Below are 27,411 nucleotides of genomic sequence, written 5' to 3' on the forward strand. Positions count from 1 at the left end.
ATTTTAACTTACAGGAGTTAGATACCATCTGGGCAGAAATTTTTAAGAGGTATTTTAATGTTAAAAGAATGGGAACAGTGAGTGAGTATTCTCCCATGTTTGCTGCCAAGTAATGTCACCATGCTGCTACATAGAAGGGGACATCATCAGAACACAAGTTCCAGAATTGAGAATTTAGCTGTGAGATCATACCTTTTAACTTTAGGGGTAGTGTGTGTGTCCGTGTGTGTGTCCGTGTGTGTGTGTGTGTGTGTGTGTGTGTGTGTGTGTGTGTGTCCCCTTCTAGATATCTACATCTAATATTTAGTCTTCAAACGGCATGGGTTTCTGTCTGATGATCTTTCCACAATAAAGGCGGTAGGTGTTTGACCTGGAGGGAAATCTGGGTTATGGAATATGTTTTGTAACGAGGAAGAATTTGATATTAATTTAAAATTATTTCTTTGAGTATAACAGAGACGTAGGGAGTGGGCTACATCTCTATTCTCAGCAGAGTTCAGGTGTGTTTCTAGCTGAGGGGACCACATTAGATCTCGGAAGATTGAGTCATTGACAGGAAGTCAAATAAGGTCCATTTCTTGTGATGTGGATTATCATTCCATGCGCCAATTTGTGAGAATTGTGCATCTAAATAGTATAGTCTTAAAATTGGCAATCCCAAACCCCTAGATATAGATCAATATAAGGTCTGCCTGCACTGGGTCTGCATCTGGCCCATATAAATGTATAAATTATACCCTGAATGTGTAGGAATGCACAACTTGGGACAGACACAGGTAGAGACCTAAAGAGATATAACCGCTTAGGGAGAATAGTCATACGTATAGCAGATAGTCTTCTCAGCCAATATATGTGATAGTGGCACCTTTCCTCAAGAAGTCTTCTGATTTCTGAGAATAATTTTGAGAAGTTGCATAATAAAAGGGAAGCGGGTTTTAGGGATGGTCACCCCTTAGTTTGACAAATGAACCTGTTTCCACTTAAAACCATAGTCCTGTGAGATTTGTTGTTCCATGTCAGGGCACATATGTAGACCCATAGCCTCCGACTTGGAAGGGTTAACTCAAAGTCCCAAGCAAAAGTCAAATTTGGCTAAAACCTGACAAAAAACTTGTCAGAGAGACCTGGAGAGTATGAATGAATGCATGTCATCAGCATGCATGCTAAGTTTGAAGAAAGAGATTCCCAAACTGTACTTTTTTGTATGTCTACATTTTGACAGATGGCAAGAGGCTCCGTGGCAATGGCAAAAAGGTGAATGGATAAAGGAGCATCCCTGACTTGTTCCACATCCAATTGGAAAGTAAGAGGACAGTTGACCTTGGGAATCCTACTCTGGCCCGAGGTGGTAGAGTAAAGGAAACGAAGGGCTTAACAAATTTTCTATCCTATCCAACGCGAGTGCTCAATATTCCTTTTTTACTGAGCTGAAAGGTTTAGGCTCCGCAACATAACTTCCTGTTTGTTTAGAGATGGCGTGATGGATAATATTGACTACCAAACGGATGTTAGCTGTGGTTTGGCGAGAGGGGATAAATCCAGTGCATACATTTTGGGAGAGAGTGATTCTTCCCAGGTTTATGAATCCTTAAAGAGGCTCTGTCACCAGATTAGAAATTCCCTATCTCCTACGTAATCTGATCGGCGCTGTAATGTAGATAACAGTGGTTTTTATTTTGAAAACCGATCATTTTTGAGCAAGTTATGAACAATTTTAGATTTATGCTAATTCGTTTCTTAATAGACAACTGAGCGTGTTTTTACTTTTTACCAACTGGGCGTTGTGAAGAGAAGTGTATGAGGCTGACCAATCAGTGACTAATCAGTGACCAATCAGTGTCCTACACTTCTCATTGTTCCAGCCCAGCTTCTTTCACTGCACAATCACACTGGGCTGGAACAATGAGAAGTGTAGGTCACTGATTGGTCACTGATTGGTCAGCGTCATACACTTCTCTTTACAACGCCCAGTTAGTAAAAAGTAAAAACACGCCCAGTTGGGAATTAACAAAGTAATTGGCATAAATCTAAAATTGTTCTGAACTTGCTCAAAAATGTTCGTTCTTCAAAACAAACCACTGTTGTTATCTACATTACAGCGCCAATCACATTATGTAGGAGATAGGGCACTTCTAATCTGGTGACAGAGCCTCTTTAAGATTTTGGCTTAGAAACAATTCCTGAGGAGGGGGATTTCCCAAAAGGAGATCATTATAGAAATTGGTAATGTGTGATTTAACAGGAAGGGGTTTCCTTCTTCCTCTTTTTTTTTTTTTTAAATACAAGGGGAAAAAGCCATGTGGGCCTGAACTTTTAAAATTTGGCAATAGTTTTTATTGCCTCCGCAACTTCCTCTACAGTGATAGGAGAGTTTAAAGAGGAAACCGCTGTTGAGGAACAAGAGGGAAGGCCTAAATCTGAGAGCGGTTGAGTGACTGCTTCAGTTAATACTGGTCTAGAGACTAGATATAGATTCTCACAAAATACTCACATGCTTAGTGTTGGATCTGATATGCGTGTGCCTTGGGGGTACGTATTTTGTATATTGGCTTGCTCTTAGTCTGTGAATTTAATTTACTTGCAAACATACTGGTGGTCTTGTTGGCATAGAATTTAGCCATACCCTAACGGATCATTTTTTCCCCCCTGCTTTCAGTTCTTGGATGCGCATTATAGGGGCTGTGACCTCTGCTTGGGATTTTAGGAGATCAGTGGGATTTAATTAAAACTTCCTATGTAGGTGATTTAGTTTGGTCAAAAAACGTGATAAGTCTACATTTTATTGTTCCTTTTGAGCCAAGCCCAATTGAATGTGATGATCTCTGATGAGAAAAATATATAGATTTAGGGAATGTCTCTGGGAGAACGTTTATATCAAAATAGTATTTTAGGTGAGATTACAACAGAGCTAAAATATAGGGACAAGTAAGCAGAAAATCATTATTTTCATGAGAAGTGAATTAAAGGCTTTGGCTATTTAATGGAAAGAGTGATCTGATCATGGACAAGGGTAATATTTGGGGAATTAGCAACGGGAGGACAGTTGAACGGTGACAAGAAAAAAAAAATCTATTCAGGAAAAACGATCATGTGGATCCGAGTAAAGTAAGTATTCCCTATCCAAGGGGTGGTCCTGTCTTTAGTGTTTAACTAAGGAAAATTTTCTCAATTGCCTGATGAGGGAACTCTGGGCCTGTGGGGTGGATAATATTGGTTAAACGCCTGACCCATTGGGAGTTCAGAAATGTATTGAAATCCCCCCTAAAATTATGTGCCTGCAAATAGTTCAAGCGTAGCAAAGAATTGATAAAAAAAAAACAACATTGCATGAGCGCAGTTAGGGGCATATTTGGTAGTAATTGTTTAGCAAGGAGAGAATGTTTCCTTTTTTATATATATGTGATTCATATATGTGGGGTTAGTGACTGCCTCCATTTTTGATCTTGTATTCCTCCCATTCTGCCCTGGGTGATTTTAATTAGTTAAATGCTGGTTCCTACCATCCCCAAGTATATGTAGGCTTAGACCCAGTTCTGGGTGTATGTGCAGCATAGGTTCCCACCTCATAGAGGTCGCCTTGTTGTGGCAGGTGGGCTTACACAATTTGATCAAAACGTGCGCTATGAACCTCCCTATTGTAAGTAGACTTAGCAGTAATCCATATTTATTTATATTTAGTGGCTTAGGTGGCATTAGTGTCTGCAGAGTGCTGTCACCATTTTCTTGTGTGCTGTATGTGTGTATATATATATATATATATATATATATTATACTCGCAAGCTAAGAACAACATCTGAAATCCGTTTGTATAACAAAATCGGAGTTACATGCATTAATATAAAGGACTGTAGGACTCGTTTTGTCTTTTGCTCTGTATAAATTCTATAGGTCTCTTCTTAATTTCAGGTTATGCTCCATGCATTCTATTTCATAGTGGACCATATACACTTTCTGAAAAAGTCCAATATTGTTTGCCATTCTTTAACTGGTGTTTTGACCAAGACAATCCAAATGGCTCAGATCTTGAAAATATAAGGTGTATGAGTTGTAAATGACTCCTATTTTATGCTCCGTTCTTGCATTGAATGTGTGCTACAAGTCTAAATATTGTGTTAATGCTATGGGAAAACATGTTGGATTGTTTAAGGTTTCTGATTTTTTTTTATTGTAATTTTTTTTTGTCGTGGTGATAGATATGTGTGTCACTATAGGGATCTATACCCTAACTAAAAAACCATGATCCTATCTCTTAGGACACTCGACCCAACATGTCAAGACCTCTGATCACCAGGTCACCTGCCTCCCCTCTGAACAATCAAGGCATCCCCACTCCTGCACAACTCACCAAGTCCAATGCACCAGTTCACATTGATGTTGGTGGACACATGTACACAAGCAGCTTGGCAACTCTAACAAAATATCCAGATTCCAGGTAAGTCTTCTAAATATATTGTGGGCATTTGTGTTTTCTAGAGCTGTATTTATACAAAATGTGCTATTGTCAATACTACAATGGTTTACAGAATTTAGGAAATTCTGTTCAATACTTTAAGGGAGACAGCAGGGAGTATACAAATAAAAAAAAAAGTTAGGTTCCTAGCCAATTCTCAGTGCGTTTGCAGCAAGATGTTACTGCCTGCCTAAGAGTGCGCAAAAGACATACAGTATTGCTTTCTTCTGCCGAACCGGTCACGTTTGACATGCTGTCCCATCTACGGGCATTAAGTTAGAGCAGGAGGAGCTGGTCAGAATGATATATAGCTTTGTGGAAAAAGATTCAGGATAACTTGTAATTCTTTTATTTAAATTGATGCTCATTGCGGGTTAGAGTCCAGTGGGCGGTCCTACTCAGTGATTGGTAGCTATTTCTGTATACAGCCTTATACATGGAAGACTGTCAATCTATGTTTGGGACTGTCCACTGGACTCTCTAACACACAGTGTGCAGCAATTTAAATGTATAAATTACAGGTTATACTGAATCTTTCCCCACAAAACTATATATATATATATATATATATATCTATATATCTTCCTTCCTCCGGCCCTATAACGTAATTCCTGCAGATGAGATAGCATGTTTGATGCAACAGGTTCCCTTTAATAACCAGGCGCTTTTTAGAGATTTTCTACTCTAAAAAGCGCCTGGTTATTTTTGTGTAGACCCGCATTTATCAATGTATTAACGCAACATGTGTTTTAACCATTTGGGCCACAACTTGGTGTCATATGCACCATGCACGTCCATTTCTAAAGAGTGAAAAGTGGGCATGGTTTACTGCTTGCCCAGGATTTCGACACATTTATGAAATGTACATTTTTTTAAAAAGCGCAAATAAATCATAAATGAGAAAAAAAAATTGCATCTCAGGCCCTAGTGTAGAAAAAGTGCCATAGTTTGAGCCAGTGTGAAAGTTTTATATCCGTGATGTATGTTGTGACAGATTTATCAAAGTGTGCTTATCATTCTGTCGCAGCTTAAGTCCAAAACATGTGAGAACATTGTGTCCACTTTTATTTTTATATATATCATGGCCTAGATAGGGGGAGTTCACACAGAGTTTTGTTATGAGTTTTTTGACGCGGAAACCGCTCCAAAAAATGTCCGAAAATGCCTCCTATTGATTTGATTTTCCGGCTTGCGGGAAAAAGAAGGTACATGCCCTATCTTCAGGCGTTTATGCCTCTGACCTCCCATTGACATCAATGGGAGGCAGAGAAAGTGTATTTCGCTGCGTTTTATGCCTGCGGCGCTCAATGGCCGTGGGCAAAAAAACTCAGCTAAAATCGGCGTGCAAGCAGAGGAAAATCTGCCTCATAATTCCAAGCGGAATTTTGATGCAGATTTTCCTCCTGCAAAAAACTGTGTGAACTCACCCTTAGTGGGATTGCATTAAAACCAAAGCTCTGGATTTGTTTTGGATTTCACCCCCTCTACGTTGAGAAGTGAACAGTCAGAACAGAATGAGCATGTTGCAGATTTGAAAGTCCGCAGCATGATTTGATTTCCATGTGGAAATTGTTCAGCAGCGTGTGGGTGAGATATTTTAAATCTCATCCACTTGCATCCAAACGTCTTCCGCTGCAGATTTTCCACCCACAAATCCAGACAGAAAATCTGCGCAAAAAAATCTGTTCCGTGTGCAGGAGTGCGCCTGACCAGACTATGACCCGCCTGGCAGCTGCTATTCCGCAGCGCGGTGTCTTTTTATCAATGTGTTTAGACCAGTTCAAAAACATGCACTTTGTTTTGCAACTTTTTATGGAACAAATTTATTCCACGTTTATTAAATGCATAAATGTACATCTGCTCATAGCCGCCATAGAAATATATATTTTTTTTTTCTCAGCCTGAGCGGTCAAAACATGGCAAATTTATTATAAGATTATTGATGTGTGTGCCTTTTAGTAAATTTTGGGCAAAGCTAGCCAACTACCCTCCCCACTATGACTGGAATTTAATATGCCATTCTTCGTAAATATGGGTCATTGTTTCAGATATTCCAATATGGACAGATTATTGTGGACTCAGACCAGCACCAGATGGATTGGCCAGAAAACCCTGGATTTTTGTGTGTAGTAAATTTGCTGGCCTGGAGTTAATAATTTGACAACAGTTTTTTCTCGTTTTTCAGCATGTAACAGTAGTCGCCCTTTCTATAGAACAGTAGGCACTGTCTTGGTATGAAGCCATTGTCTTCTGGCGCTTTATGCTATATGATATTATTTAGGTTGTCCTTATTTTATAGTTCCGTTACTAAGCAACTCTGGCACCTATGTGAAATGACACAATGAAGTGTACGAGGATCTCCACCCTGGGAAACATTCAGGGTGTGTATTCCGCTCCGAGGCAAATTTGCCAGCTTCTCGAATGCATTCCCAGAATTTCCAACAGCAAGCCCTTCCTGGAACTCCAGTAACCATTCTTCGACAATAGCATTGGTTTTGCATCTTATTGTTACGCAGCAAATCGTTCGCTTGGATCAAAATTTTGTTTAGTTCTATCCTGTCTTGAAGCTATTTTGATAGATCTTATGAAGATTTGTAAAGAAAAAATACTCTATGTAGATATATTCTGCTGATGGGTAAATTGTAATATTTTCTGTGCGCTTTGCACAAAGCTTATCCACACTTATTCCTTGTGGTTGCTTTTTTTCTTAAGCAATGGTTATCGAGGCATTCATACATATTCAAGAGGGTTTAGAAATATTAGGAACAGGTTTTTTAGATGAAAATGCTCTTTCATAAAAAGGCAATTTTCACAACTTAAGAAAATGTGCGAGATGTAAAACCATGTCTATTGTTCGCGGTCTCCGGGAGCGGCACTTCTGCATTAAATCCCCTTTTTTGAGCCGCTTCTTGTTATTAGTTACAGTAGATGTGAGTTTTGAGCAGATCAGGTGAATAGTGAAAAGCTTTTGTTTGCCGGGTACAAGTAAAGATTTAAGCGTTATAAAGGCAATGTATGATCAATTCTGTCGTTTTATAGACCTGTTCACCGGCAGAAGCTCAAGTCTGTAGCGTTCCACTTTCTATATTGGGATATCGGTACAGTAGGTAACTGAAGAATGGCTGGATATAGCTTCTCATTCCAAATATGTGCGACCTCCTTTTTATGTGTCTGTCTCCCCTCTGTCACCTTCCTTGGCTCATAGACTTAGTTTATTTTTTATATCTTGTGCTAGGTTTACCTGTAGCAATTTTTTTACATATCCACCCAAAAAATAATTGGAGTGTAATGATAATCGCTATGTGTAAGTGGACAGACGAGTCAAGTCCTTCAGAGCAGACACGCAAAGCTTGTAAATGTGTTCAAAATAGTTTCCATCTGGGAGATAGCTGTCTGTGAACAAGCGTATGGCCACATTTACTCATGTGAACAACCCATTTTATTTATTGTTTCACTCCCGATATCTCCAGCAAGATAATGCATGGAAAACGAACGTTTTGTGTACCAAAAAAAGTGCAACTTTAGAGTTGTGATCAGTGGACGTGGCAATGTCTTTGGCTGTGTTCACACATACAGGCAGATTTACTAAGCATAAACTGAGACCAGGCAGTCTGATAATGTATATCAATGGCGTATGGCGTTTGATAAATTTGGCGCATCTTGCTACTCGTGCTGGACACTTTCCTCTTCCTTATACCAACTCGTGGTTGGCTTAGTTTTAGTTTGGTGCCGTTTAAGCCACTCCTACTAAGCCACTCCCACTCTTCTGGGCACTTTTCTAAAAGTGTCTAGCACGGCGCAAACATCTCTTTAAATTAGTCTAAAATGACATGCGCCATAATTTGTCACATTTTTGGACACGTTCTAGACCATCTGCCCAAAAAAAAAAGAAGTATAAAGCATTCAGTTATACTCCTCCTTCCTTGTGGCATCACTTCTGCTTTTTGCTTAAAATCATGGATTACATAACTGCTAGGGCACGTGCACACGGCTGTATTACGGCTCCGTTTTTTATGGTGCCGTAATAGGGCTGTCATAGGGTACATATAACATCTCCTGTACCTCCATATTTGCCTCTGATTTTTTTTTTACTGTAGTATTTTCTGTCGGATTCTATATGAATCCAACAAAAAAACAAATTGTGACATGATTCATCAGACTACGTATGGAGGAATTCTAGGGGGGGATATCGCCATACATACGGTGAGCGTGTATGGCAGTGCAAGAATGCTACATGGATTTGTACTAGGGAGCCGTACTGGACATGAACCCTTACATTGGTCATATGGAGGTGTAAATACAGTGTGAGGACTATTGACCATTTCTCCAAATGTATCCTGGATTTGAGGGTAAATCAAGCTGTAGCTGCTCATTGCATCATATATAATAGGTCTACATGTATGTAGGTGCACGTATTTGAATGACCATTTTTAGTATGTCACATTTAACCCATTCTATTAATGCAACTCTAGGTAAAATAAGAAAAACAACTGAATCTTCAGACTACATCCTGACTTCTGATGGCTCATTGATTTTTTTTCTCTCCTCTCTTTAAGCGCCAAGGGTGGACATCAAGGCCCTACAGCTTAGATAACAAATGAAAACCTTTCCTGTCTTAGAGCAACAGAAACAGTCAATGCAAATATAAAAAATGATGCTTTAAAGTGTGTCTGTGTCCCTCAGATCTGTATATCCTGCCATCATGAAAGTGATGGGTAGTCCAGGCCTCTCCGTGTTGACATGGATGAGGTATAATGTTGAGGTTGCACAATTAATCTGCAAAGGATTGACAATGAGCGTATTGTATATTACAGCATCGACCTGCTTATCTGTGACACTTAAGTTAACCCCTTGCGGTCTTTAGATTTTCTCTATTGTAACACTTATTTTATTTTTATATTTTTGGCGACTCCATCGGTGTCTGCTGTAAACATGGTCTCGTATATTTACTTCTGGTTACTTAACCCGTTAGTGACCGGCCCATCGTGTTTCTACGTCGGTCACTAACGGGCCTTATTCCGATGCCATAGACTTTTTACGTCGCGGCATCGGAATAAGTAAACAGAGCAGGGAGCTGTCAAATCTCCCTGCTCTCGGCTGCTAGAGGCAGCTGAGGGCTGGGGGCGTCCCTGCTCTGCCGTGTGAGATCGATATTAGTATCGATCTCACACGTTTAACCCCTCAGATGCGGTGCTCAATAGCGAGCACCGCATCTGAGTGGTTTTGGAGAGAGGGAGGGAGCTCCCTCTCATCCCCACCGACACCCGGCGATACGATCGCCGAGTGTCTGTGTCTCTAATGGCAGCCGGGGGTCTAATAAAGGCCCCCAGGCTGCCTAGAGTGAATGCCTGCTAGATCATGCCGCAGGCATGACCTAGCAGATGCCTGTCCGTGTTAAACGGCCAGTCAGTAATACACTGCAATACAAAAGTATTGCAGTGTATTATAAATGCGATCGCAGAATCGCATATTATAGTCCCCTAATGGGACTAGTAAAAAAGTGAAAAAAAAGTTTAATAAAGTTAATTTTAAAAAAAATGTGAAAAAAAATGAAAAACCCACTTTTTCCCCTTACAAACTGCTTTACTATTAAAAAAACAAAATAAAGTTAAAAAGTTACACATATTTGGTATCGCCGAGTCCGTAACGACCCCGACTATAAATCTATTACATTATTTAACCCGCACGGTGAACGCCCTAAAAAAAATAATAAAAAACTATGGAAAAATTGCTGTTTTCTGTGAATCCTGACTTTAAAAAAATGTAATAAAAAGTGATCAAAAAGTCGCATCTACTCCAAAATGGTACCAATAAAAACTACAAGTCGCCCCGCAAAAAAAAAGCCCTCATACAACCGCATCGGCGAAAAAATAAAAACGTTACGGATCTTCAAATGTGGAGACACAAAAACAAATAATTTTGAAAAAAAAGCGTTTTTACTGTGTAAAAGTAGTAAAACATACAACAACTATACAAATTTGGTATCGTTGCAATCGTAACAACCCGCTGAATAAAGTTATTGTGTTATTTATACCACACGGTAAACGGAGTAGATTTAAGACGCGGAAAAGAGTGGCGAAATTTCAGATTTTTTTCTATTCCCCCCCCCAAAAAAAGTTAATAAAAGTTAATCAATAAATAATATGTACCTAAAAATTGTGCTATTAAAAATTACAACTTGTCCCACAAAAAACAAGACCTTATACAGCTATGTCGACGCAAAAATAAGGTTATAGCTCTTGGAATGCGACGATTGAAAAACGTAAAAAATAGCTTGGTCATTAAGGTCCAAAATAGGCTGGTCATTAAGGGGTTAATATCTCGCCTGGTTGAGTTTATGCGGTCACTCGTCTATATCATTGATTGTAATCCAAGTAGCATAAATAGATTTTATACGCTTCTTATTAGCAGATAATCATTTAGATGGCAGAAGACCTCTTATGTTCTAGTGTATCTGGAATAGAATGGCTATTGGGGATAATGATTGTGATCCATTTAGATAGGCAATGCCTTGATGATTGTAAGCCACTTGTCAAGAGTGATAACAGTTAAGGCTTTTAATGCTGTTTGTATTAATAGAGTGTGACTGTCAATTTAGAGACCCGCACCTTCAGTTACACACTGTCAGAGTAAATGTCAGCTCCACTGCTGTGCCTTATGGCAGATTGGAGAGTCAAGTCCCATGTCTTGCCCCCGGACTGGCTGTGTCAGATGTCTTCAGGGAATGCAGAATCTTTGCAGATGGGAATCAGATTTGTTCTGTACTCCCCAAACCTCTACCTCGCGGATAGTGACCCGAAGAGCAACCCCCCTCGGAAAGAGAGACCTGCCTTGCTCTATGGAGTTATTTATACCCATAGAAGAACTCTTTTTTTTGTTTTAAAGTGCAGTTACTTCATTCCTGGCTTGGCAGTCTTCAGATAACTAAGGCATAAAGATGCTGGTGGCAGTACTTATCTTACGGCACAGATAAATGGATGTGTACTGCCCGGCAAATCTCATTTTATGGTCCTTATGAGGAGCAGGATACATGAAACTAGTACAGTCTTACCAGGCGTACTTGGATAATGCTTCATATATATATTTATTGAGGTGTGTTAGAAATGGATATTACCTCTGTGATGTAAAATAGCTCTGGGTAGTGGAGTGGGTAGTACTGCTGCTATGTGGGCACCATCTGCATGGCATTTGTATAATGTTCTCATGTTCTTTTTGGTTTCCTCGAACAATCCAAACACGTTGTGGTAGGTACATTTTCCATGTATTTGGCCCTTCTCTGTGTGTTTGAGCGGTTGCACCAGGTGTAAGGATATTTGATTGTAAGCTCTGCTGGCATAGCGAGCTGTATTGGTGAAATATTCCATATTTAATTTCTAGTAAGTGAATAACACATATGCTGCACATGGGTGAATTCTTTGAATTGTTCTGTCGAACAAATAGAAGGGGATAATTCAGTGGTTTATTGCACAGTGATGCGGTTGCATTACACGGCTGCTCCTTTCACCGGGCAGAATTTGGTGAATAACTGACTGTGTTGTGTTCCCTGAGTAAATATTATGGGTGTACACAAGCACCAATAAACATTTCTTTCGTTATGTTCTGCAGGTTTTGATTTATTGTCCTCTAGTGTGTTTCTTGAGGTATAGCAATGCTCTTACCGGTGAGAGTAGTCATTATTATATAAAGAAGCTGATCAATGAGCTCCGGTATATGGTTCACTCTCCATCCATGCTCCCTCTGCACCTGCCCTACATTCCTCAGATGTTCCTTCTGCAGCTCATTCCTCATACGGTCAGATTCTCCTGTAATAGAAGTGCAATTGGAGAAGAATTAGCTGGTGCTATTTCTCTAGTACAGTTGCCCATTCTTGGGTCATCTACAACTTTAAAATCGCATTTCATGTTTTGCAGCTTGTACCATTGGGGCCTGTTCATTTTGAGAACCGTACTCCGGTTGGATAGACTTCATTGTTGTTCTTTTGATAGACTATTTGCTCAATATCATTTGTAGCTGGTGAAAAAATAACTTCTGCTCAAATCAATGTTACAGCCACCCTCTTGCCGCGACCTCGTGGGTACACTGGAGAGTGCCCACGAGATAACAATGACCTGTATATCCATCACTGAACAAGTTTAAGGGGTTAAATGGGGTTAAAAACTATTATAATCTTAATATATAATTATATATACTACTGTCTATAGTCCTCTCTATGCAATTTCATTGGTATTGGTAATTGATCCAGGGCTTTTGTGTCTTCTAGTGCCGTATAATGTAAAACGGACCGTGTTATGTGTAAGGTATTTGTGTATTTATTGCATTCCTTTACCTACCTTTAAACTTTCCGTGGTCTGAAAATCATACAGAATAAACTTTCTATATTTAGGACGGGATTAATTTTATATGTGTGTAATCCCGTCTGCCTATTTGAATCTTAATTTTGTCATTTTTGGCTGATTTTGCTGCGTTTGTAAAGAATTTCTTGTACTATATGATTTTTTTATGCTTTTCTACAAATCTGTCTTGTCTGAGAATAGATCTTATACTATGTTAGTTACACCTCACTCTATATATTGTTCAACAATTGGCATGCGATGGGTGTTTTTCAGAGGTGTGTTGTGCCCTGCAAGCTGAAAACAAATTGTCAAGTCACTTGTGGGAGCCTGTAAGCCGAGTACAGAAGCTGCCAGTGTGCCCGCTGTCCTTATGTGACTCCGACATTCTTCACAGGCAGCGGCAGAGCCGAGTGCTTCTGAGGTGATGTCACGTGTTCACACATATAATTACCAAACCTTTCGTAATCCTACAGTAAACAATGTGTACAAGTCTAGGTACAATTACATTCCCAGCAGTAGAAAACCCCATGAATCACAAGTGGGAAATAATACATGGGCTGCACACAATGCTCTTAAACTGGGTGTAGAAAATTAGACACCAATCCAAAGGGCATACCACCCATGGTATAGTTCAGATAATAACCCTTCATTTGGAAGAGGTACTGTAATTCAGGGGTAAAAAAGCATCTATGATGTTGTTTCCCGCTGTCGGTAGAACACTCTTTGTATTCCTCCTTTGACCAAACTGTAAATATTGGAAAATCTGAACTATGTTGTGATGAGCGTTTAGAAATTAGTTTAAAATTGGCCCCAAACTTGTATGGTCAGTTCTCAATACAACATCAATTGATATCCCAGAAGCCATGTGTGCCTACAACTTTGCTGCTGGAACCGAACTTTTTGTAAAAATATTTGATGTCTTTATAGTTTCTAAGGGCCTGTTCACATCAGCGTTGGCTTTCCGTTCTGGGGTTCCGTAGGGTGAACCCCGCAATGGAAAGTCAAACTGAAACCACAGCTTCCGTTTCTGTCACCATTGATATCAATGGTGATGGAAACATTGCTAATGGTTTCCGTTTGTCACTATTCCAGCAGGTTTCAGTTTTAATGACGGAATCAATAGCAGAGTCGACTGCGCTATTGATTCCGTCGTTAAAACGGAAACCTGCCGGAATGGTGACGAACGGAAACCATTAGCAATGTTTCCATCACCATTGAGATCAATGGTGACTGAAACGGAAGCTGTGGTTTCACTTTCCGTTGCGGGGTTCACCCGACGGATACCTCTGCCGGAACCCCGGAAATATTTGGAAATATTTTCTGTCTACAGTGTCTATACGCATCTATGTTTCCCCATGGTTACAGACTACAATGTATGTATAGTTGGATCCTGCAGTCCTACTCCCAGCTGTCATCTACTGAATGTATGTTAGCAAAAAGGATAGATGGAAAGGAGTATTTCTTTGTAGTCTATAGCTACCGAGATGCTGATACGTCTGCAAAGGAGCTGTAGACCCAAAATGGAATTATATTTTTAATCAATACTAGTTACGTATTTTTTTGTTGCAAAGGTGGACATATGGTTTAAAGAGGCTCTGTCACCAGATTTTGCAACCCCTATCTGCTATTGCAGCAGATCGGCGCTGCAATGTAGATTACAGTAACGTTTTTATTTTTAAAAAACGAGCATTTTTGGCCAAGTTATGACCATTTTCGTATTTATGCAAATGAGGCTTGCAAAAGTACAACTGGGCCTCTTTAACTCTACCCACCCCAAGATGTAATAGTACGTCACGGTAAGCGGGTCATTCCCACGACCCACTGTTCTATTATGTCATGGTGAACAGGAACTATACCACAGAAATCCTCTTAACCAGTCTAACAAAACCCCTCTCTAAGTACATTACACCTTCATTTTTTACTCATCTGCCATCCATTCCATAGTTCAGGCAGGCATCTGGCCAGCTTAGCTCTAGACTGGCAGCCATCTTTCGGAAGTGCTTCTGGCTTCATGGGTGTAGCCTCCCTGACCTGCTCTCTATGTAGACACTGACACAGGAAGTGATGTAATTTAGGTTTGACAGATTCAGACGTCCTTTGGGGCATAATGCACAGAAAATGGCTACAATCGTGTTACATGGCATGGTGTATCTAGTGTATTTAGTCCATTTATCCTAAGAATATCCCATAAATGTCCGATAGATGCGGGTCCCACCTCTGGGACCCACACCTATCTCTAGAACAGGGCCCCCTGACCCCCCTCCGCCCTACCTTCTGACACGGAGTGCATTTTGCTACGTTATTTTGGGAGCTCCAATGGAATTGAATGGAAATGATGGAAACCGCGTAGCACAGTGAGCTACACTATTTCAGGAACTCGGGGAGCTACAGAAATCGTATAACTCTATGTGCTACGTTGTCTCCGGAGCCCAGCAGTACAAGGTAGAACAGGGGTCAGGGGGCCCCGTTCTAAAGATAGGTGCGGGTCCCAGAGGTTTGACCCACATCTATTGGGCATTTATGTCCTATCCCCTGGAAATGCCATAAATGTCCAAGATGGGAATACCCCCGTAAGTCAGATGTTTTGTCACAAAATGTAATATTCTTATTGTTTATTTACATTTTTAGGTTTGCTACTAACACCTTCCCGACCGCCCACTGTCTTTTGACGTCAGGCGGTGCGGGTGCTTAATCTACAGAGACGTCTTTTGGCGTCGCTGCAGATCAGGCTGATGAGCGCTCGTGAGAGCGCTCGTCCTCTAAGCAGGAGCTGTAACTAACAGCTCCTGATCTTAGAGCAGCCTCCTGAACACAGCTGGGGTCGGCAAACATTCGGACCCCAGCTGTTTAACCCTTTGATTACCGCGGTCCGTGACCGCGGCATGATCAAAGGGAATTCCCCTCTTTGATTGCATCACCGGGATTCCAGTGATGCGATCAAACACTGGGGAATCCCTCTGCAGTCAGCCCTGGGGACCTACAAAGGACCCCAGGGCTGTCTGTTCCGTGTGCCTGCTGTTCGGGCACACTATGTGCTGCCCGATCAGCAGCCTGTGTCATAGTGACACAGTGTAATGTATTAGCATACAGAAGTATGCTAATACATTACAAGTAAAAAATAAAGTTACAAAGAAAGTTATCCCTTGATGGGATTAAAATAAATAAATAAATCAAATAAATAAATGAAAAAAGTCCCAAAAAGAGTCTTTATTTTGCATTAAATACATTTTATTGCCCCTACACTAAATTTAAAAAAAAAAACTACGCATATTAGGTATCTACACGACCGTAATAACCTGAAGAATTAATCTAATGGGTTATTTAGCGTAAAACGTGAACGGGATGAAAAATAAACCAAAAAAAGTATTCAGAGAATCGCTTTTTCCTATATTCCCAAAATTTTTTTTTACCCCCAAACTGTGGGGAAAAAAAAAATACTATTTCTCTCGCATAAAACAAGGCCTCATACAGCCACGTCAGTGAAAAAATAAAAAAGTTATGGCTGCTGAAACGCAGAGAGGCAAAAACAGAAAAATTGAGCTGGTCATTAAGGTCTTTTCAGGCCCGGTCATTAAGGGGCTAAAGGATCATCTTCTGCCTTCATCCATTGAGATTTCAGTGATAAATGTAAATGAAAAATAACCTCTGGCATTTACTTTGGTGGAGCCACATGATGAAATGTTATTGATAAGAAAGTAGTTTATTCTTAAAGTCAATCTAAAAATAATTTTTTATTAATCACTCTTCATATTCTGTGTCTTGATCTTTTGTCTTCACCGCTCTAGGTACAATTGCTCTATTAAATTATAAAGGAAAATTAAGTCCTTTGACGCTACCTGAACAGTGCCACCCAGTGGTGAAACTATGCTTCGACCACATATTTATAATAGGAACTTTTCACTATTAAATATAACAATTCTATATTAGAAATCCATACATGTAAAATCATAAAAGAAAAGTACACATTACCCACAGAGATGGGCCCACTCTTGGACCGGGTCCTAAAACCTCATGCAATAATAAAGTGCAAGTAGTGCAAAAAGAGACTGGTAAGCCATATGTAGGTATGGACAAAATAGCCCAAAGAGATACATTGTATAGTCCGTAATGAAGTCAAATAAAATGCGGCATACAGACCAGGGCAATGGGGGGATCCCGGAAGAAGCTATATGCGAATCACGTGTTGGGGTTTGGATCCCCCCATTGCCCTGGTCTGTATGCCTCATTTTATTTGAACTGGTTACTGACTATACAATTTATCTCTGTGGGCTATTGTGTCCAGTGTGGTTTTTGTATAGGTGGTCATATCTTTATATCACACAGAACAGTGTAGGTTGTGATAAGCGTATATTGGCCCTAGTATCGTTAGTTTTTCTTGAGTTTGTATATTCTGGGTGGCACACTGTAATGAAATATCCTTTTTATGCTGTAGCTTCAAGCAGACATGGCCTATACGATCTAATACACAAAGATCACACTTTCAGAACACAATTTCATCACACACTGACTGTCTTTTCATATTCCCGGGCATAGGCTCCAAATACCTGTGCTCTATGTAGCATCTATCCTGAACGTTGCTTTGTACAGCTTCTCTTTCATGTTTCACAGGACCATCCCGTTCCGTCAGTACATGTTTTGTGTGTTGTATCCTATCTACATATAATAACCACTTGAATTGTCCTCCTGCAGAATTGGAAGACTGTTTGATGGAACTGAGCCCATTGTTTTGGACAGTTTAAAGCAACATTACTTTATCGACAGAGATGGCCAAATGTTTCGTTATATACTGAACTTCCTGCGCACATCGAAACTTCTCATCTCAGATGATTTCAAAGTGAGTAAGCCCCTTTTTCTCAGTATTTGTATAGGTCATGTGCTTATTTAGACTTTATGTTCAAATTTCAAGGGTGTTAGGAGCTATACACTACCGTTCAAAAGTTTAGGGTCACTTAGACATTTCCTTTTTTTTTAAAGAAAAGCACAGTTTTTCTCAATGGAGATAACATTAAATTAATCAGAAATACACTCTATACATTGTTAATGTGCTAAATGACTATTCTAGCTGCAAACGCCTGGTTTTTAATGCAATATCTACATAGGTGTATAGAGGCCCATTTCCAGCAACCATCACTCCAGTGTTCTAGTGGTACATTGTGTTTGCTAACTGTGTTAGAAGGCTAATGGATGATTAGAAAACACTTGAAAACCGTTGTGCAATTAGGTTAGCACCGCTGTAAACAGTTTTGCTGTTTAGAGGAGCTATAAAACTGACCTTCCTTTGAGCTAGTTGAGAATCTGGAGCATTACATTTGTGGGTTCGATTAAACTCTCCAAATGGCTAGAAAAAGAGAGCTTTCATGTGAAACTCCACAGTCTATTCTTGTTCTTGGAAATGAAGGCTATTCCATGTGAGAAATTGCCAAGAAACTGAAGATTTCCTACAACGGTGTGTACTACTCCCTTCAGAGGACAGCACACACAGGCTCTAACCAGAGTAGAAAGAGAAGTGGGAGGCCCCGCTGCACAACTGAGCAACAAGACAAGTACATTAGAGTCTCTAGTTTGAGAAACAGACGCCTCACAGGTCCTGAACTGGCAGCTTCATTAAATAGTGCCCGCAAAACGCCAGTGTCAACGTCTACAGTGAAGAGGCGACTCCGGGATGCTGGCCTTCAGGGCAGAGTGGCAAAGAAAAAGCCATATCTGAGACTGGCTAATAAAAGGAAAAGATTAGTATGGGCAAAAGCACACAGACATTGGACAGAGCAAGATTGGAAAAAAGTGTTATGGACAGACGAATCGAAGTTTGAGGTGTTTGGATCACACAGAAGAACATATGTGAGACGTAGAACAACTGAAAAGATGCTGGAAGAGTGCCTGACGCCATCTGTCAAGCATGGTGGAGGTAATGTGATGGTCTGGGGTTGCTTTGGTGCTGGTAAAGTGTGAGATTTGTACAAGGTAAAAGGGATTTTGAATAAGGAAGGCTATCACTCCATTTTGCAACGCCATGCCATACCCTGTGGACAGCGCTTGATTGGAGCCAATTTCATCCTACAACAGGACAATGACCCAAAGCACACCTCCAAATTATGCAAGAACTATTTAGGGAAGAAGCAGGCAGCTGGTATTCTATCTGTAATGGAGTGGCCAGCGCAGTCACCAGATCTCAAACCCATAGAGCTGTTGTGGGAGCAGCTTGACCGTATGGTACGCAAGAAGTGCCCATCAAGCCAATCCAACTTGTGGGAGGGGCTTCTGTAAGCATGGGGTGAAATTTCTCCCGATTACCTCAGCAAATTAACAGCTAGAATGCCAAAGGTCTGCAATGCTGTAATTGCTGCAAATGGAGCATTCTTTGACGAAAGCAAAGTTTGAAGGAGAAAATTATTATTTCAAATAAAAATCATTATTTCTAACCTTGTCAATGTCTTGACTATATTTTCTAGTCATTTTGCAACTCATTTGATAAATATAAGTGTGAGTTTTCATGGAAAACACAAAATTGTCTGGGTGACCCCAAACTTTTGAACGGTAGTGTATATCTCTATATATAACATGATGGAGATCCCTTGTTTGTAGGAGTATTGGAGTATCTAGCAGGCTCACATTACAATCCGCAGTACACGAACAATAGTTATTTTTGCCGTAGTTTTAAGTGATTTCCACATTCCTCAAGTGTTTCACCATTTGAATTTAAAATAGCAGCAGATAAAATGTAGGTTTTCACTCAATCCAGTGGACAAACAACCACAGGTATTCATAACGTCCGCCTTAAAGGAAACCTATCCGCTCCTATTTGCCTATCTAATAGGACCCAGCTTGTAAATCTATGTGCCCACATGCCTTTTGCTTGCTTTGTATAACCTTGTTTGTCCTGATGAACAACTTTATTGCCATATGCAAATCATTCTGCAAGTGCCACTCGGGTGGTCCGTTTCTCCGCAAGTGCTTCTGTTCTCGCCATTTTAGCCTACTTAATTCTGCGATCTTTCCTTAGGTTTGCTGTCACTCTCATCCTCACTGAATTGCAGTGCATGTGCCGCTCGCATTTTATCCATAGAATAGGCCATAGCGTACAGATGTCAATTCTAAACATGGGGGCTGAGTTGAGCTGGCTAAAACGGCGAGAACGGGAGCACTTGCGGGGAAAACGGACGGCCCGAGGGGTATTTGCAGAGTCATTTGTATATGGAAATAAGTAGTTTATCTGGACAAACCAGGCAACCACCTAAAGCTGGGATCAATTTGTTAGGCAAATAAGAGCGAACAAGTTCCCTTTAATGACTGTCCACATGTTGCTAGTTTTCCTTTTGATTGGTCACTGATTTAAATATTACAGTTAACATTGAGGGTCGTCCAAGCTTTCTGCCAGTTTTTTATAGCAAAAACACAGCATACCTGATATAGCCATATAGTTGGATAAACAAGCAAAATTTTATAAGTGCTATTATTGGCAATTTTTTAAAAACGTGATCTAGCTTTATCAGCACTTTATTTAAAAGGGTTGTCTCAGGACAGACTATTGACTATAATGGGCCAACCATGAAGCCTCCAGAGGAAGCCTAGCAGAACCAATAGGAAACAAAGTGGCACGGTGCCGGTCACACCCCTGCCGATCAGTCATTGATGGCATATCCTATTACACATTAGGTGTTATCACTGGACTTCCTCGAGCCCAGACCTCCACCAATCACTAGATGGCACTCCTGTTTAAATCAATGGGACTGTAATACCCCACTATTCATAGAATTATCAGAGCAAAGGTGCACATCACTTGCTAGAGTTCCGCACCGGTGTTTCAGTGATTGCGGCGGTGACACAATGTTGAAGAAGGACCATACTGTGCTCTTTAAACGCAGGCTGAATTTCTGCAATAATATGCTGTGATACCAGGGTATTATCACACAGGGCGTATAGGGACTTTTTTACAGTGTATATGACCCAGAACATGCAGGGAAATCCGACCGAATATTCGCCCCAAATGGTGTGTGTATATGCGGGCGGATTTTGCACTACAGACATATAAAAAAGGCCTATACTTACCTCTCCAGGCGTCGCCATAGCAACAGTTCCCTGATCTTATGGCTTCAGACGTTTCATCGCTTGACCGATGCAGCCTGTAAACGTTTACAGGGGGTCACATATGGTGAAACGTCATCACAGGGGGCAGCCGCACGGGCAGGAATGAGTTACAATGGCAGAGCCGCGAGAGATGTATATAGGCTTAATCACAGCATGTTCTGCAACATTACAGCATGGATTTATAAATCTGGAAATCTGCAGCACATACGATAAGTTTGAACATACCCTAACTGTCTATTTCTGTCTTATGGAAGCAGTGATGGAATCTTCTCATTCTGTATTTTTATATTCATTGAACTATTCCAGGATTACATATTGCTGTATGAAGAGGCCAAGTACTTTCAGCTTCAGCCCATGCTCCTGGAACTGGAGAGGTGGAAGCAGGACAAGGAAATTGGGCGTTTTTCCAGGCCCTGCGAGTGCTTAGTTGTCAGAGTTGCCCCAGATCTTGGTGAAAGGATTACGTTGAGCGGAGACAAGTCTCTAATAGAGGAAGTTTTTCCGGAAATTGGAGATGTGATGTGTAATTCGGTTAATGCGGGCTGGAACCACGACTCTACACACGTTATAAGATTTCCGCTCAATGGATACTGTCACCTCAACTCCGTTCAGGTAAAAAAAAATCAAACAAAAAATGGAGAAATTATTTGATCATTTGTGTGTTAATAATTTGCCAATTTGAGGAATGTAGGATTGTCAAGTATAATTTCTGATCCCTTAGTGAATTGTATGCTGCCTATCTGGTTCCCAAATCAAAGTGGGTGTCTTTTTAAAACAAACCCAGTACATATTCTCTATTAGGGCATATGGACCTCCTAGAGGGAGGTCCCCCGCTCAGGACTTTACTTTACGAGCCGGAACGGAGAGCCACCCTCTAATACTTTTTGAATGGCTGCCATGTAGTACTGCATTTTCCCCTGCAGCAGTCGCTGCATGGGAAATTAGTGGTCACAGCTTCTTCCCTGGTAAAAATTAACTGTCTAAAATATTCTGAACAATGTGGTGGCTTCTGATGAGACCTCCCCAATAATTGTTGCACTACTCCTGACCAGTGTACGGTTTACAGCATATGCTGCGCTTTGTACAGTTCAAGGCGATGTCCACCTTTGCAAGCCATTTTCTTGATTGTCTCAATTACTCAAAAATGATAAATGAAGAAAGTTTGCAGTCGGTCTTGCTTAAAAATTTCCCTTTTTTTTTTTTTTTTGTTTCCAACAACTACTATGCAGACCTATGCATCTCCACAGAATACAAACAAGCCCTGTGTGAGTTTGCAAGAAGTAGGGAACAGTTGGAAGGAAATATGATCGCATGATCAGACTACAGCGTTTACCATTGGAGACACATAGGTCTGCAGAGGAGCCTTAGACAGTGATTTTTGATAAAGACCTATTGCAAAGTTGCTTGCGTTTCACCTTTAAAGGGGTTGACCAACCACAACAACTTATCCTTTCCACACAATAGAGAAGTGTCTGACTGCACAGGAAAATGATTGATTGCTTGGTCAAGAGAATGGAGGTCCCAAGGTCCCTTTATGAACGGAACGGCAGGTCACGCATGTGTGCTGCCGCTCCATTTATTCTCTACCATAAATTGTTGTGGTGAGATAAACCCTAATGCTTTCAATACATATCTTATCCTCTCCTAGATTAAATAAGTCCTCTCATAGAACATGCAACTATTGTCCTCTCTTTGTATGTACATTCTCAAATTTGAGCACTATTTTTTTCTATGAAAGAAAGGTTTTTGTACACAAGTAAAATTTTTGAAAATTTGGGCTACATGACAAAACGCGTCAGAACAACCCTATTCTGTTCTTGGGTGTCCCTTCACCAGTGCTAGATGGAAATACAACATACTACTTCATCTTGTTGTGCCACAAAGCATCACAACCCTTAATGCCTAATGTGGATTGTGGCTTCTCATATCCTTTAGCAGCAACCAAACTTTCGATAGCCCCTGATTTATACTCACAGGCCAGGCACAATGTCGTTTCACAATGTTGCACCTCTTGGCTTGTCACTGTATAAAGCATTGCCATTTTTTTTTTTAGGTGCTGGAGAGGTTGCAGCAGCGTGGCTTTGAAATTGTGGGATCATGTGGAGGAGGGGTTGATTCTTCTCAGTTTAGTGAATATGTACTGAGGCGAGAACTGAAACGGACATCTCGCGCACCCTCTGTCATTCGAATAAAGCAGGAGCCATTAGATTGAACAGACACTTTTCTTATGCAAAATGGGACAATTTCTGTGCAGTTGGGACACTGTTCCACCATCAACACTGATTTAAAGACATTTTCGTCACCTCAGAAGACATTAAGAGCTGTTACACAGCGGTATCTGGAATACACGTCAGCACGGCAACTGCAGGATGCTCAAATAATAAACTCTAAAATATGAAAGGGTACTGTAATACTACACTTTATTCCCACCTGAGACACCATAAACAGGAAAATATACCATAAGATGATTTATGTTCATACTTTGTATTCTGTTCATTATTGAGTTTTCACCAATCAAAATATTCCTTCAAAAGTGTAAGGGGCTGGAAACACAAAACGGCCACTTCTGTAATCTCTGGAGCGAAGGGTCCCGCAGTACAGTTGTATTTGGGTTATTTATAAAAACATTGTGAAGGTGTTCCCTGTAGTAACCAATTTGGTCACTGTTATCTATTAATTTCCGATTTGCTTTAGGAAAATCACAGCTGATTGGCTGTCACGGGCATCACCACTGTTCTGGTATTTGCTTCAACTTCCTCAGTACCAGGGACTGTACCGTGGACTCTGGGTGCCATGAGTCACACCGGGCTGCTGCTCGGTCATCTACATCAGCTTAATGCATTAAGCCATTTCATACATTGATTTTTGCCCACTCTTTTAGTTTACTTGGAACAAGTTTATGATCTGTATCTGATCTTAATTTATAATGGGTTTGTGAAACCTCTTTTTCTAAAAGAAAAAAACTTTTATTTGATAAACCACTGAGGTTTTGCTTCTGGGAAACTAATGCCCTGAATAAAAGTTGGAGCCAAATTAATAATGTTGGTACAAGGGTGTTACTATATTACCATACCCGATCTACACGTTGGCATTACGAGGAACCTTGACTAAAAACTTTTCTTTGACTAGTAAATTCAGCCCAGTTTTTACAGTTTTTCTTGTGCACTTAGAGCCGTTTTATTTTAGATGGAAGGAGAGCTGCCATTGGTACCCCCTCCATAGCCAATGTGCATTCCCTGCTTGTATTTTGGCACTTTTTTTTAAATTGATTTAGTTATTAAGCAAGTGTTAGCTTGTCATAGATGCATTTGGGATGTTTTAACAAGTGTGCACATTAATCTCTTTATTTCCAATTAGATATTATATAAATATGGGCATTGCAGAATTTGGAGTACACCTGTTACCTACATACGGTGAAGACAGACATTTTATTGCATGACTTAAGAAATTAGTATAGCAACAAGTGACATCACGGAGGCACCTTCTACACCGTGCAGTCAATATGACAATGTATTTTATAAATCCATTGAAAATGACTGACTCGCAGACCTTTATCACTTAACTGGCTTGTAGTGAATGGAATGACAAGTCTGAACATAAAGTAAAAGTCTTCACTGGTATTTGTAACAGGTTCATGGTAATAGGAGTGTTAGAGAATGGTCACACAGACAAATAATGGGCTCAACTAACATTAGATATTAATTTTGGTATTCCCACCTCGGATATATATGGGATATCCACAGGATATGCCATGAATGTCCAAGATGGGGATACCACTTTAAGGAGTGCTGCTTGGAACTACAGTCCACCTATATAAAGATAGGATGCATCGCCTCTCCTCAAATCGGGATATGTAAATCTTCGTATAAGTAAATTTAAGTATTTAGCTTTGACTATTACTGTTGCACATCTGTAGCTACTTCACTAACACTACATATTTTTTATTTTTGTATTTTAAATGCAGATTTCTTTTAAAAAATAAAAAAAGCTGTAAGGGGTCTAAAGGATTAGGATAAAGCTTTTCTTTGGGAGGTTTTTTTCTTTCACCTCTAGGTTATATTCTCTCTTTTTTTTTTCCTAAAATAAAGAAGAAACTCTGATAAAAGGCATAAATTAACCTGACCCGATGTGTACAGCAGTGATTTTTGCATTCACCATATGGAAGATTACAGCCACTTGCGTTCTGAATCTGAACACCTGCAGTATAGGCTATCTCCACTTTCACAACCATTGCTTTTTGCTCCAATGAAAATAAAAAATTAAGCAACTTCCAAAATAGTTGATTAAAAACGTACTGTTTGGTGTCTACAGTTCTTATGCAGACATATGTGCTGTTGCCTATGGTTACAGACTACAAACAAACCCTGCTTGTTGCCTAACCACCTGAGCACTGTGGAGACATCTGTGGTCAGAGCAGGTTGGTGTTATTTACACACAGAACGATATACTGTATATCTCTAAGGAGATATCTTTGCGGCATTCTCTTACATAAATAACAGCTTATACAGTTATGTCATTGTTAGAAAGGGGGGAGAAGCATGCACACTGGCTAGAGCATGCTTCACCGGAAACATCCACTAAACTCAGAGCGTGAAGCTTTACATGAGGGTATGTTGGAGAAAGCTGGTCTTGATCATAACTGCACAGTCATATATAAGAAAACAATCGTGACAAAGGTGCGAATACCCTAAAACAAGACATTGATTGAATAATTTTATTTTTTTTGCATTGTAGTGGCAACTCGAGAACAATATGCAGATTTGATCCCAGATTGTGAATGTTGCATCGGGTCATCATTATAATGGAAACCTTGAATAAAAAAAAATGCATACCTTCAAACAATTGATTCCCAAATCACAATACATGTAGACCCCACCCCAATTCCTCAAAAGTTCTTGTGGTCTAATTTTTTTGGGCAGTACCACGAAAAAAAAGGGACTGTTTGGGATGTGGATACTGAGCTGCTAATTGTCCAAAATTATAATTGGATAATTCACTACTTGTTCTATCAACTTATACTTCTGTCCCCAATTTAGAAAAACCTAATACCAGTGTTGCTTTGACATTTAGGCTATGTTCACCTGTATTGAAAAATACGAGGCTGATTTCAAGAGAAAACAGCCTCTCAATCCAGGCGTTTTTAGAGCAAATTTTTGTGTTTGCAAGTGTTTTTTGAGGCATATAGTAGTGTCAATGGAAAATCGGCTCTTTTTACAAGGTGTTTTTTTTTTTCAATTCAGCAGCGGAACAATATGCCTCGTGAACAGCACCGTGTATTTCCCATTGAAATCAATGGGAAACTGTTTGCAGGTTTATTTCACTTGTATTTTGGAGCATAATACGAGCTTTTTACGCTGCAAAATAAGGCGTGTGAACATACCCAAAGAGTTATCCACTGTGGGCACAAAGTAGCACTCGTGCTGCTACAAGCGTTGGCCACGTTCTTATTGTATATGGAGACAGTTGCCCGGTTATTTTGTCTGTGTGTACTCATATCTCTAATTCACGTATTAAATGTGCTTGTGCAAGAAACTTGGGTTGGGGTTTAGGAGATAAAGGTATAAACCTATTTTATAGATTCCTACCGCTGTAAACTAGTCTATGGTTGTTTATCTAATGTTAAACTATTTCTCATTTTCCAGACCTCTGTTGTTTTTACACTACTGCCATTTGTAGTTTGGTTATAAGTTACGCCTTTTGGAATTTTTAATGGGATCATATTTGGAATACATAATTTTTAGTAAACATGGTGATTAAATATTGATCGTCTTTTCTTCCCTTGCTTACAAGTATCTGATGTTGAGTTGGCAATCGTTCCTCATCTGTATTATTAATGGGTCTTTTAAGTTGTTCACCATCAATATTGTGATGCTTTTATTTAGCGCTTGATGAGTCATTGACTCATTTCATTACTTTTTAATGACTCATGGCAGGGGTTTGCCTAGTGAATTGTAATTTATGGTTAGTTATAAAGGTCACCTAGAAAAGATTATTTTAAGAAGCACCTAAATTTAGCATAATTGAAACACATTGGCAAATGCCTTTATGATACCCAACCTTATAGCGCCATGCCTCATATACAGCCTGGTACAATGTCCAGAAACAAATGCACTGAACTTCATTAATTGCCCTCTTTTTATAATGTTACTGATACAATATTTCTCATTTGTTTTCTAATTTGTTTTCTATCCTGGTGTTATAAAAAAAAGTTACTGTCTATGCATACATTTTAGGCATTACAATGGGGTGTCATATCTGGACAACCATGTCATTAAGCTGGCAATCAGCAGATCACAGCCGGAGTGGCAGCTGAAATTCCCAGCGATCAGCCATTCATAGTGCATAGGAACAGGGGTTGTCCTAATGGAACATCCCTTTCAATTAGAGGACACAGAAAACTTCTTGTTAGCAGTCTCTTTGAATCACACTATATGCAGAATGATTGCCTGTTCCTAACTGCATATTCATTGTAAATACACAGCAAAACATGCAAAAATATACATATACTTTAGGTTTAGCATTAAAGAGAACCTGTCGCCATAT

At 40.0% G+C, this 27,411-nt stretch overlaps 1 protein-coding gene across 2 annotated transcripts in view; it reads left to right on the forward strand.

Annotated features, from left to right (window-relative positions):
- The window catches only part of KCTD1 (potassium channel tetramerization domain containing 1), a 110,967-nt gene extending 84,337 nt beyond the window's left edge, over positions 1-26,630 (forward strand). For both annotated transcript variants that reach the window (XM_075826318.1, XM_075826317.1), the window contains exons 2-5: positions 4,254-4,432; positions 17,473-17,617; positions 21,175-21,480; positions 22,922-26,630. In XM_075826318.1, the coding sequence (XP_075682433.1) occupies positions 4,254-4,432; positions 17,473-17,617; positions 21,175-21,480; positions 22,922-23,080 (789 nt within the window). In that variant the 3' untranslated portion in view covers positions 23,081-26,630. The remainder of the gene's footprint in view (positions 1-4,253; positions 4,433-17,472; positions 17,618-21,174; positions 21,481-22,921) is intronic.
- Positions 26,631-27,411: the final 781 nt, after the last annotated feature.

The sequence above is a fragment of the Rhinoderma darwinii genome, chromosome 5 (assembly GCF_050947455.1).
Source record: "Rhinoderma darwinii isolate aRhiDar2 chromosome 5, aRhiDar2.hap1, whole genome shotgun sequence".
In the NCBI taxonomy this organism is placed as follows: Eukaryota; Metazoa; Chordata; class Amphibia; order Anura; family Rhinodermatidae; genus Rhinoderma; species Rhinoderma darwinii.